General features: G+C 39.8%; 1 protein-coding gene across 1 annotated transcript in view; it reads left to right on the top strand.

Annotated features, from left to right (window-relative positions):
* Window positions 1–12,357, top strand: part of LOC133918926 (uncharacterized) — a 67,567-nt gene extending 55,210 nt beyond the window's left edge. The window contains exons 48-65 of the mRNA XM_062363059.1: window positions 3,071–3,201; window positions 3,327–3,836; window positions 3,970–4,794; window positions 5,026–5,102; window positions 6,175–6,634; window positions 6,721–6,807; window positions 7,689–7,844; window positions 7,930–8,114; window positions 8,193–8,726; window positions 8,817–8,994; window positions 9,298–9,440; window positions 9,517–9,643; window positions 9,795–10,016; window positions 10,111–10,467; window positions 10,557–10,715; window positions 10,798–11,079; window positions 11,463–11,667; window positions 12,191–12,357. Coding sequence (XP_062219043.1) covers window positions 3,071–3,201; window positions 3,327–3,836; window positions 3,970–4,794; window positions 5,026–5,102; window positions 6,175–6,634; window positions 6,721–6,807; window positions 7,689–7,844; window positions 7,930–8,114; window positions 8,193–8,726; window positions 8,817–8,994; window positions 9,298–9,440; window positions 9,517–9,643; window positions 9,795–10,016; window positions 10,111–10,467; window positions 10,557–10,715; window positions 10,798–11,079; window positions 11,463–11,546 — 4,517 coding nt within the window. The 3' untranslated portion in view covers window positions 11,547–11,667; window positions 12,191–12,357. The remainder of the gene's footprint in view (window positions 1–3,070; window positions 3,202–3,326; window positions 3,837–3,969; window positions 4,795–5,025; window positions 5,103–6,174; window positions 6,635–6,720; window positions 6,808–7,688; window positions 7,845–7,929; window positions 8,115–8,192; window positions 8,727–8,816; window positions 8,995–9,297; window positions 9,441–9,516; window positions 9,644–9,794; window positions 10,017–10,110; window positions 10,468–10,556; window positions 10,716–10,797; window positions 11,080–11,462; window positions 11,668–12,190) is intronic.
* Window positions 12,358–12,719: the final 362 nt, after the last annotated feature.

Here is a 12,719-nt window from a genome sequence, read left to right as displayed (position 1 = left end):
GATCCGATCTTTTCTTGTATGGTCACAAATTCATCGCAGCATACGTATCTCTGCTACACTTAACTATTGGGTCGCCTTTTAGTTGGCCAACATTCAGCTCCATACAACATAACAGGTCAAATCGCCGTCTTGTAGAACTTACCTTTCAGCTTTTGTGGCACCCTCTTCTCACAGAGGATGCTAGAAGCTTGGCGCTATTTCATCCATCCGGCTTTGATTCTATGACTAACATCTTCATCGATATCACTATCCCTCTGTAACATTGACATCCCAAATATCGAAAGGTTCTCTCCACTGAGACTAAGACCTTCTCCCTCATGCCTAGTATCACCAAAATTGCACTTCATATACTCGGTTTTGGTCCTACTAAGTCTAAAACCTTTCGATTCTAAAGTATATCTCCACAACTCCAATTTCGTATTAACCCATATCCTACTCTCGTCAACTAGCACCACATCGTTAGCAAAGAGCATACACCAAGGGGTATCTCCCTGAATGTCCCTTGTGACCTCATCTATCACCGAAGCAAATAAATAAGGGCTCAAACTTGCCCTTGGTGTAGTTCTATTTTAAGCGGGAAGTTATCGGTGACACCTTCATTTGTCACAATGTTATTGTACATATCTTTGATGATGTATGGAATATGATCTCCCCGAATTTTTAGTGGCGATAAGGAGTTCATTGTCCTTTATATGTCCTATTAAATCCCCATGCAAGTGGAACATATATGTTTTACTGTTTGTTACTACTTGAAAAGTAAAATGTTGATTCCACTTTGCTGCCCTTATCATAGTTGTTGCTATTTTCTTCTTAGGTAAGAATTCTAGACCAAGCCACATATAGGCTTTTTGATGCTTCTATTATGTAAGCTCTTCATAGACAAACTTGGGGTTCGCGAGCCAAGATTGGCTCGGGGTCATGAGACCCTTTGTATCAGATTGGAGGGGCTCTTGTGCAAAATTGACTTTTAAGTATCTTAATTTTTATGATTTGTATATCTGAAACCATACATGTCCATTAGAGATTTTTGTTACCATCTCTAGAACTAAAAAAGGAGGAGTAAAATGTACAGGAGATTCCTAATCCACCATCTCTTTTGTTTGCTATTGATTTATCTGGGGAAAATTAGCTTGTTGATAGTTATTAATGGCATGAGACAATGATTTATGTTGTAAACATCAATTCACAATTGCTTAGTACAGTACAGAGGAGGCTTGATGGCGCGGCTTCAAGGGACTTAAGTTATTCGAAGGGAAGTTAAAAGAAGTTAAAACATAAGTTGATAATCCCTCTGTCCACAAATGTAGAGCGTATCTTGTTTTGAAAATGTCATCAACAGTAAACTTTGATCGTTAATTTCTCTTGCAAGATGTTGTCAATTGACGCAAAATCAACATCATATTAAAAGTACTTTGAAATATAAATCTATTGATACAACTTTTGTGTACTAGATATGCATATCATTTGATTAATTGCCGGTCAAAACTTACAAAGTTTGACCTTTTCAAAACAAGATATGCCTTACATTTAGGGATGACAACGGGTCAGGTTGGGTGTGGGCGAAGCATAATTGTGCCCGACATGAGACCCAATTCGGGTTACTCGACCCGCTCCCGCGAAGGGTGACATGCACAATATTGTGCCTGTGCTCGTGCTTGTCAGGTGCCCGAAACCCGTGGGTTGCCCGTGGGGATGAGGGTTGATTAAGAGCGGCGGCTATCGAGCGACGCTCAGGGAAGGGGGAGCTAAAGGCGGCGCTTGGGTACGGTAATGGCCGGAGCGCTAAGGGACGGGGGCCGGTCGGGGGCGGCGCTCGGATACGGCGGCGGCCTTGGGTGGTGGGACGGGGGTTGGTCGGGGGCGGCACTCGATGATGGGGGCTACAGGCAGCGCTCGGGGACGGAGGCCGGTCGGTGGCGGCGCTCGGGGACGGTGGCCTGGAGGTGGTGCTCGGGTACGGCGGTAGCCGGGTGCGCCGCTTGGGGCCGAGGGCTGGTCGGGGGCGGCGCTCGAGGAAGGGGGTGGGCGAGGGTGGTGCTTGGGTACGACTCCAGCTGGAGCGGCGCTCTGGGATGTCAGCCTGGAGGCGGCGCTTGGGGCGAGGGCTGGGGCGGTGCTCGGGCAAGGCGACGTGGATGCCGTGGAGTCTTAGACTCTTTGCTACGCCTGTGCATGCGGCTGTGCGCTGAGATGGGCTGCCCGGTTGAGTGAAGACTGAAGAGGTAGGGTTAGGTGAGATGGGTTGGGCTGAAAGTATTGGGCTATGGCGTGCTTAACGAGTATGCCCGTGGATACCAGTGGGCGGATTAAAATACCTGTGTCAGGCCTGTGACTTCGCGGGTACCTGACTTGCTGTGCTTGTGGGTGAAATCTCAGATCCTCGCCCGCGCCCGTTGGGCACGGTACCCGCAGGTACCTGAACTTGCGGGTAGGATTGCCATTCCTACCTATTTGTGGACGGAGGGAGCATGAGAGAATATTAGGGAAATGACTTGACTTTTCCTTAGTGAAGTTATAACATAGGCTGGGATGGACAACTCTTCTTTTCTTCATTCATAATGGATTCAAGGCTATCCTGTTTATACGGATGACTTGATATGTTCTTAGTTTGGATTGCAAGCTGCAACTCGCGTGCATGTAGTAGGAATCTTTATACGGCCCAAGGAAACAATCTCTGCACATAGGAAACTTATCTCTATTACATGGAGTATATCTTTGAGGAAACCGACCCAACTAACAAGGAAGCTATTTTTTCCGTAGTTTCCTACTAATATTGCGTTGGTGGGTCCCACATGAACATTACTGTGTGTACATTACATCTAAAGCGTCACACTAATAACCCTTTATATCTGGATATTTCTGCTACATAGGACCTGAATGCATATGCTATTCGATTAGATAAAATTATACTATAAGGCCTGCACCAACCACCCCAGCTCCTCAGTTTTTACTGGGAAGCACAAGCTCCCATATGCATCCCATAGTTTTAAGTTTTCATCTGATAATGTAGACAAACGGCAACCATTTTTAATGTTTACGGTTTGTTAACATCTTCTATTTATTCGGAAAGGCGAAGTACTTGGTTCGTTATCAATTCCTATTGGACGAGGAGAAACAATGTTGAAACGAGCTCCTTCTATGAGGATCTTTCAGCAAGCTTCTGAAGTCAAACAAGTAATAACATGTCCTCTTACAAGGAAGGTAAGACTTTTGTGTTTTCTAGTACTTGCTCATCTATGTGGACAATGGATGAAATGCATGTTTCGTTTTCCATGACTCTGCTGTTCAGCCCATACTGAGGACGTGTGCATATTTTTATCTTGTAGGGCCAGGTACCTAATTATGAAGACAGGAACAACTGTGGTGTTTTAGTGCTCTCAAGTTGTTACGTAGAACGATCTACTCATTCATACTTCCAGAGCTTGAAAGACAGCATAAGCAATGCAGAGAGTGACTTCTGGATAGGGCTTAGCCCAGATGGTCCATGGGAAAGTTTTACTGCGGTTTTTCCACTGTCAATCATCCCAAAATCACTTAACAGTAACCATTTTGCATTTGAGGTCACCATGAGGAATGGAAAGAAACATGCAACATTGAGAGGTCTTGCGGTCATTGCTAATGATGCTGACATAAAACTTGAAGTATCTGTCTGTCCTGTAAACATGCTAAATAGCTCTGTATTAAATACTAGATCAACCAGTTCCACCAGCGCTATTGATGAAGTATTTGAAAACCAGTGGTACCGACCAATTACGGGATGGGGAACTAACCCCTCTAATGATCATGGAAATGACTTAAGGCAATGGAGCACAAGGGATTTCTCTTACTCGTCTAAGGTAATTTTTTCGGATCTGTTGACCAATGGAATAATTTTTTCCCATATTTAAGAAAATAAGTATCATTATTCTATTTTTTATACAATGTGAAAAATTCTCAATATATCTAAAATTTGTGCAACTTATTGTGAAGGTATTTTTTGAACCTGGTCTTCCATCTTGTTGGAGGTGGACCTCACCATGGAAAATTGAAAAATCCAATTTCGTGGATAATGATGGATGGGCATATTCTGCTGATTTTCAAAACTTAAATTGGCCATCGTCTTCCTGGAAATCTTCCAAATCACCACATGACTTTGTGAGGAGAAGGCGTTGGGTACGTTCAAGACAGCAGTTGCAAGAACAAAGTGCAGAAATTCCTAGAAAAATACTTGCTGTTGTCAACCCTCATTCATCTACTGCATTGCCTTGGACGGCAATGATTAGAGATATGGATTTGTGCTTGCAAGTCCGTCCGTATTCTGAAAAATCAGAGGAATTGTACAGCTGGAGCCAGATTTTTTCACTAGGTTCTGAGAGCATACCTAAGCAGCAGCAGCAGCAGCAATCTTCACTTTCTAGACAAAGCACCATAAAACAGTCAACTGTGACCTCAAGGAATTCTCTTCTTAGGCTTTCTGAACTTGAGAAAAAAGATGTGATTTCATATTGCCATCCTCCTATTGGCATTGAACGATATTTCTGGCTTAGTGTTGGAATTGATGCTTCAGTTGTTCATACAGATTTGAATATGCCTGTTTATGACTGGAGAATCTCTTTCAATTCAATTCTTAGACTTGAAAATAAGCTTCCATGTGAATCTGAGTATGCTGTTTGGGAGACGTCTGCTCAAGGTAATATGGTTGAAAGGCAGCATGGTATTGTCTCATCAGGTGGAAGTGTATTTATCTATTCAGCAGATATACGAAAACCGGTTTACCTCACACTGTTTCTCAAAAATGGCTGGATTTTAGAAAAGGTAATGTATCTATATTTTTACGGAACATGTTAGAAGCCAAATCATGGTTCATGGCATGACTGTGTAAATAGTGTTCTATACCACATGAATTTGTGGGACAAGTGATCCCCAATCATGCATATTGGACCAAAGGTGTTACCTATTTATGTGCACAGCTTGGCCATGCTTACATTGCTCGCAGAACTGAAGTAATCTTATGCCTTTCTAATCTTTTGTCTCATGTTCTTTCAGGACTCTGTATTGATAATGGATTTAGTATCCCTGGAACACGTTTCTTCTTTCTGGATGGTTCAGAAACAAAGCAAAAGGTTTGGAAGCTTTTGCAATAATCCAGTGTTTTGCTTGAATAATAGAATTACTTTTAATTTAATGGAGCTTGATGGTATTGTGTTTCATTATTTTCACAGCAAAGATGCAACATGTAGGCTGTGTATATTGCATGTACAGTGAATCAGTGTTTTGAGCCTAGGAGCATCAAAACTTCTCAAAACCTTCGTATCAATAATCTAGGTCTTTATAAGAAAAAAAATCAATAATCTAGGTGTTTCCCTCGCTAAACAGTTGTTTTACATTTTGGACAGTGTGGTTTGGCACTTCCCTAATGGCCCAGTCGAAACTCCTCTTCAACCTATGTGGCAGCCTCATTGTAGTGATACTTTTTGGAAAGGCTCTGTTGGTTTTGTCTGCTGTGTCTCATATTTGTTAATGTGCAACTTTAATTTGAGGCTTTAACAGTGATACAGTGAGTTAACTCATCAGTGAGTTATTTAGTTTGAGGAATGGAATGAGGTGGTCCATCACCACCTCATCCCTCATAAGCCTAGTACAAAATGAGGTACCGTGTTATCTCACCCGAATTGGTGGGATTATCCCCATGATGGGCTAACCCATTGTCAAATTAAATTTTCTGTAACCTTAAAAGTAGCTGGCTCTCTAGGTTGGATTTTCTGTAACAAATCTCACCCAAATTGGTGGGATTATCCCTGCCTCTTGTTGTTTACCCGCAGCCGCCACTTGATACTTAAGAGCATAAAAGTAGCTGTATGGTTTTTCTTTGGATTTGTAGATTCATAGGTTAATGTGTTACACAAACTTCGAGTAGCAGTATTGTTTTCTTTGGTTTTGTAGGCTAAAATCAGCAAAGCTTGTCCAGCTTGTGCCGAAAGTACAAACTCATGGTTGCTACTTGCTACTATTGAATGACAGCTTTGCATATCATGTTGGCAGAATATGCTGCTGTTGCCCTTTGCAATCCACTCTTCTATTTTATTTTTCATATAACACTGCTGTTCGACTAGTATTTCATGTCAGGTTAATTGTGCTCAGAGTATTAGTGTATAAATTATTTCTGATAATTTCACTTGTTTTGGTGAACATTAGGAGACTACGTGTCAGTGTTGAACATGACCTAGGAGCAAGTGATGCCGCACCAAAGACGCTGAGATTATTTGTTCCATACTGGATCAAAAACCATTCTTCAATTCCACTATCTTATCGCATTGTAGAAGTGGAACCCACAGAGAGCTCAGATGCAGACTCACTTAGCAAACCTGATTCACTAAGTAGGTCTGCTAGATCTTCAAAATTTTCCCTTAGATATTCTTCAAAGTCCCTTGTCAGAAGGGGAACGATGTCACAGAGAAATATGCAAATACTGGAAGTTATTGAAGATTGCAGCACAAACTGTGTGATGCTATCGCCACAAGATTACATGAACCGCTCTATGCGCTCTGAGTCTAGGGATAACAATTTCAGCCCAGCTCGAATTGCAATATCTGTGGCTGTTGGCAGTTGCACACAATACAGTATAGGAGTGTCTCTTTTTGAGCTCGAGAACAAGGTATACAATTTTTAATGTACACATTTGATCTAGTGTTTGTCTTCTTCGAAGCATTGCTTCATAGATATGATGTCATTCATCTACAGGAGCATGTTGACATCAAAGCATTTGCTTCTGATGGATCATATTACTGGTTCTCAGCTCAACTGAAGATGGCTTCAGACAGAACAAAGGTTTGAGTCTTTATGTCCTGGATCTTTTAAATGTTTGTAGTTTACTAGTGCATGTAAATTTGCCAGACATGATTATGGTCACAACTGAAACTTTTGTGCACCAATTGCATGACGTTCCAATGAATTTGTCAGATATCAACACAGTAATATATCATTTCTCTTAATTAATGCTATATGTGGGACAAATCAGATGTAAAAACCATTTAGTAATTTAGAAGAACATAATGCTGACAATCCTTTGGAAAGTGATTGCAATGTTGACTCGTTTGTCTATTGCATTGCCCATGACAGCATTGATTAGTAATATGGATTTGCATCTGCATGTCCGCCCTTTACTAAAAGTTCACAGCCTAGGTTCTTTCACTAGGTTCCAACTTCTGAGAGCTTAACTAAGCAGCAACAGTCTTTGCGCTCAGATACATATTTTCTGATTGGCCTCATGCTTAAGAAGAACAATCATTGTTAGGTGAAATCAGGGCAAACAGTTTGATCTGTTCATTTTGATCTTAAATGTTATGGTGCATAGAAGGAACATTAAGATTAGCTCTTTTCCTGGTTACCTCTTGAGGAACTCAAAATAAATGCATACGCAAGGTCGGTAGACCAAAGCTCACTGCTTTGATTGCAGAATTTGCTCTTTTGATTGCAGAATCTACTTAATATCTGTAACACAAATTGAGTATTTTTATACTCTTGTTTAGCTTTCTTTTCTGCTAAGCGACATACATATGCAAATCATTAGGTTTGCTATTTGGTTATTCAGATATTGTTCACTATCTTTTGTTGATTCTTTTTCTACATAAGAAGGTTGATTATGAAGCAATTGTTGTATTTTTCACTGTATGCATGAACATTCCGAAAATTGTTGGCTGATGATGCAGGTAGTAAATTTTCTGCCTCGAGCACTTTTTATCAATAGAATCGGAAGAAGTATTATTTTATCTGAGTATCATAACGAGACTGAGGAGCCTTTACAACCGTATGAACCTCCAAAAGTATTTCAATGGCGATCAGAATTTGGAAGTGAACTTTTAAAGGTTATTAGCTTTGAACTGGCAGTTCTTCGCTTACTTGTAAATGTTTGCGTTCAACCTTTTTTTTTTACCGTTCTGATGCTTGCAGTTGAGGCTGGAGGGATACAAATGGAGTACACCTTTTAGCATCAATGCTAATGGAGTTATGTGTGTGCTCATGAACAGTATTACGGGGAATGATCAAGCTTTTGTGAGGGTAAATGTGAGAAGTGGAACAAAAAGTTCACGCTATGAAGTTGTATTTCAGCTCATTTGCCGGTCCAGCCCATACAGGTAGCGCACACATATTATCCTCAACTTTACATCAACCATGTTACACTTAATAAAGCAAAATATAAATTGTGTAAGCAGGGTGGAGAATCGCTCCATGTTCTTGCCTATACGGTTTCGGCAGGTTGGTGGTGATGATTATTCGTGGCGTAATCTGCTGCCAAATTCATCAGCTTCCTTCTTCTGGGAGGATCTTGGCAGAAGGTGTCTATTGGAAGTATTAGTTGATGGAACCGACCCTACAAACTCCATGACATATGACATCGATGTTGTCATGGATCATCAACCACTGACTAACTCAAGTGGGTTTAAGAAGGCCTTGCGTGTAACTGTTTTGAAGGAAGGGAAGTTGCATGTTATTCAAATTAGTGATTGGCTGCCAGATAATAGGATTCGGGGACAGACAATTGAAAAAATGCTATCTCCAATCTTTCAGCCATCAGAGGTTGACTATGGGCAGTCATCTCCAGATCTGGATAGTGAGTTTCATGTTACTTTGGAACTAATGGAACTGGGTATTTCTGTAATTGACCATATGCCCGAGGAAGTTCTTTACCTCTCAGTGCAGCAACTATTACTTGCATACTCATCTGGAATGGGCTCTGGAATCAATAGGTAACAATAATTCTTCCTTGGTTGTTTACTAGACTCACTGCTTATAACTTATCTTTTGTGTAATACTCAAATACCCTATTATAATGGCAGGCTCAAAATGCAGATGCATTGGATTCAGTTAGACAATCAGTTGCCGTTTGTTCCGATGCCTGTCCTTTTCTGTCCTCAAAAGATTGAAAATCAGTCAGACTATGTTGTCAAATTCTCTATGACAGTGCAGATCAATAATTCTCTAGATTTTTATGTTTATCCATATGTCGGTGTGCAGGTGAGCTGCTAATTCAACATTGGTTATAAGGAGATGGTCCTCTGATTCATATGCATGAAACCCTATTTTAGTTTGCTGGCATCATGCACCTGGATATTTTATCTTTTTACATGATTTGTCTTTTTTGAATTTCATAGCTTTCTAGTATCAATTAGATATTAAGATGCTGACACCCGTCTCAGTAAGATGTTTTCTGTTTCTTCTTGTCTATTTTGCATTCTTGAAATTCTTTAGTCATAGTCAATCATGTAGTAGTTGATGTCTTCAACTGCCAGTTCGATAACTATTGTGCAATGTTTGTAGGTTCCTGAGAGTTGTGTGTTTTTTGTTAACATCCATGAACCAATCATTTGGCGCCTCCACGAGATGATTCAACACCTAAAGTTTGATAGGATATATAGCTCTCAACCTTCAGCTGTTTCAGTGGATCCTATACTGAAAATTGGGTAGGCAACTGACCACATCATGTTGTGTTTTCTTTTAGTGTTTTTTTCCTGTTTTATACTGAACCTTTTCTTACAGGCACCTGAACATCTCTGAGATCCGATTTAGAGTTTCAATGGCAATGTCCCCAAGCCAAAGGCCTAGAGGAGTTCTTGGGTTCTGGTCATCCTTGATGACTGCACTGGGAAACATGGAGCATATGCCGGTAGGACAGCTATTGAATTTTTTGTATCTTCGTTATCCACACTAAGTATAATAGTTTCCATGTATACAAATTTGCAATTTGCTTACACAAATGTTCCTGCGCCCTTATCATAATCCTTCCCTGATACACTGGTATTTATTTTCATATGAAGGTTCGTATAGCTCAAAGGTACCGACAGGAATTGTACATGCGGCAAAGTGCACTTATGAACGCTGCTATATCTAATATTCAAAAAGATCTTCTTAGCCAACCTCTTCAACTACTTTCCGGTGTTGACATTCTTGGTAATGCAAGTAGCGCTCTTAGTAACATGAGCAAGGGTATAGCAGCGCTGTCTATGGACAAGAAATTCATTCAGAGCCGAATGAGACAGGTCCGATTTTATGCTTATGTCCATGTATTTAACTTGCCAAAAGTAGTATAAGTAAAAAAAAAAAATCGCCTTATGGTTGCTATGCTTTCTCCAGGATAGCAAAGGAGTGGAAGACTTTGGTGATGTCATACGAGATGGAGGTGGTGCTCTTGCAAAAGGCTTCTTCAGAGGTGTCACAGGCATATTGACAAAGCCCATTGAGGGTGCAAAATCTTCCGGTGTCGAGGGTTTTGTACAGGGAGTTGGAAAAGGTATAATTGGCGCAGCTGCACAGCCAGTTAGTGGAGTTCTTGATCTTTTGTCAAAAACTACCGAAGGTGCAAATGCGGTAAAAATGAAAATATCATCAGCTATTATGGCTGAGGAACAGTTACTGCGTAGGCGTCTCCCTCGTGCAATTGGTGGTGATAGCTTGCTCTATCCTTACAACGAGTATAAAGCAGCTGGCCAGGTAATTAGTTATTATGGCTGAGCCTCGATGTACTGTGAAAGAACATTTCTGACTGGTGTCTTTGTGCTTTCCTTTTTTGGGTTATGAAGGCTATCTTGCATCTGGCTGAATGTGCTACATTTCTTGGTCAAGTTGACATTTTTAAAATCCGAGGAAAATTTGCATCTACTGATGCTTATGAGGATCACTTTTTACTTCCTAAGGGGAAGATTCTTTTAATTACACACAGAAGAGTACTATTGCTTCAGGTAAGATAGCTTTTGCTCTTGTTATGGTGTGTTTTTCACTTGTCAGTTCAATTTCATCACTTGCTTGATTTCTTTGTTTCAGCTACCGATGATGACCCAGCGAAAGTTCAATCCTGCGAAGGATCCTTGCTCAGTAATCTGGGATGTGTTGTGGGATGATCTGGTGACAGTGGAGATGACCCATGGGAAAAAAGATCCTCCAGGATCCTTGCCTTCAAAGCTTATTTTGTACTTGAAAGCTAAACCTTCTAATTCAAAGGAAGTTGTTCGTTTGGTCAAGTGTAATCGTGGTTCTGATCAAGCAACTATCATTTACTCAGCAATTGACAAAGCTTGTAAAGCTTATGGTCCAGATTCATTGAAGGTACGTAAAGTTACTTGTAGATTCAAATGGCATACACAAATACCAGAATAGCATAACTAGGTACGAAATGGTTCTGAACTTTGTGCACCTGTGGGCAAACTTACAATACGGGATGCATTTAATGTTGTCAAGTACCTTTTCCTTTGGGTGTAGTTAGTTTCTGAGAGTAAAATGTTTTTCTTGCGAGTCTGCTCTCTCTAGGGTAGAGGAAATTGACTGCCTTACAAGTGTCGTCTCAAACTTAAGCAGTTTGTAAATTTAACCATCTTTTCATATTGATATTTTTTATTGGTATATTGGTACATGTTGTAACTGCTATTTGTTGAATTTGTGTACTGTACAATTGTTTGATTAACGTAATACACACTATCAACATTCTTCAGGAATTACTGAGATGGAAGGTACCAAGGCCATATGCCCCTCGCAATAGTAGTGGTCGAAGTTTCCAAGACTTTTCATTTGGCTAAAAGATCAACAAACACGTGCACACTTTGATGCTGTATTGCCCCAGGGGATAAAAGAGAAAGGAGGACATATTCTATGGATGTGTTATTAGTATGATACAAGCAACATACTGCTAGATTGAAGGTACCACACCTGAGTGCCTTTTCGAAAAACGTCATAAACATAATTGTTGATAGTATATTGTGTACTTTGGTTTCACAAAAAAGAAAAAGATAATATTGGTTCCCAGTGAAATAGCCTATCTTCAAATGGCAAATGTGATGATAATTTAATAAATAAATAAATAATACATGGTTCAAAATCTTATCATAATTTTTATATATGGAGAATGAGGTTCTATTTCTTGTGTGAAGTTGTTAAAAAACAAATATTATCATTCTGATAATTACAATATATATCTTTAATAGATTAATTGTGCTCCTGTATTTCATGCAAGTCCTACGCTTTATAGTACCATGGTCATCTTAGCTGGCTTCTTGTCAATGGATGATTTTAGTAACTAGTTAAAATTAATTGATGATTTGTAATTGTTCTATGAATGATTTGTAATTGTTCTATGAAATCTTAATTTGTTTGCAATTTCGTATTGTTCGGCATAGTATATGGTTGTACTGGTTGTGTCTCATATTGTGCTCTGGTTTTACAGGTATTGAGTGGTTACCAGTCACAGGAGGCAATGTGTTCATAGTTGTATGTTAGTGATAAGAACATAGTTTTTAGGCCGTGCCAATATGGTGATGTAAATTCAAGCGTGTTTGCGATCAAGAAATTTTTTGATGGAAATACTGCAATATATTTGCTTATTTTTCTTTACGCAATGTTGTTTCTCTCTTTTCCATTGAAAACTAGAGCCAAAGTTTACAAATTCTGACTGCTCGTATTCTGAAATGTTAGGCCGTATTTTTTTTGTGACCAATCCATGTTTCAGATGAAAGCAATAGTCAAACAAGAAGTTCAAGTTAAATCTACTTTCACCTCCAATTTCATCGTTAAAGTCAAAGATTCAACTGCAAACTCGAACTAGAACCTAAACTCAAACCCTAAATCAGTATTTCAATCATATTTCAACTTTCAACTCGAATGAATCAACATTTCTACTCGAAATTTACTTTGTAAAAGAATTGGAGGAACTCATTGCACACATGGAATTCAAACCTTTTTCGTGAATGAGCATA

This window comes from Phragmites australis, chromosome 5 (assembly GCF_958298935.1).
Source record: "Phragmites australis chromosome 5, lpPhrAust1.1, whole genome shotgun sequence".
NCBI lineage: Eukaryota > Viridiplantae > Streptophyta > Magnoliopsida > Poales > Poaceae > Phragmites > Phragmites australis.
Note: the sequence above shows the minus strand (reverse complement) of the source record. Positions and strands in the feature narration are given on the sequence as shown.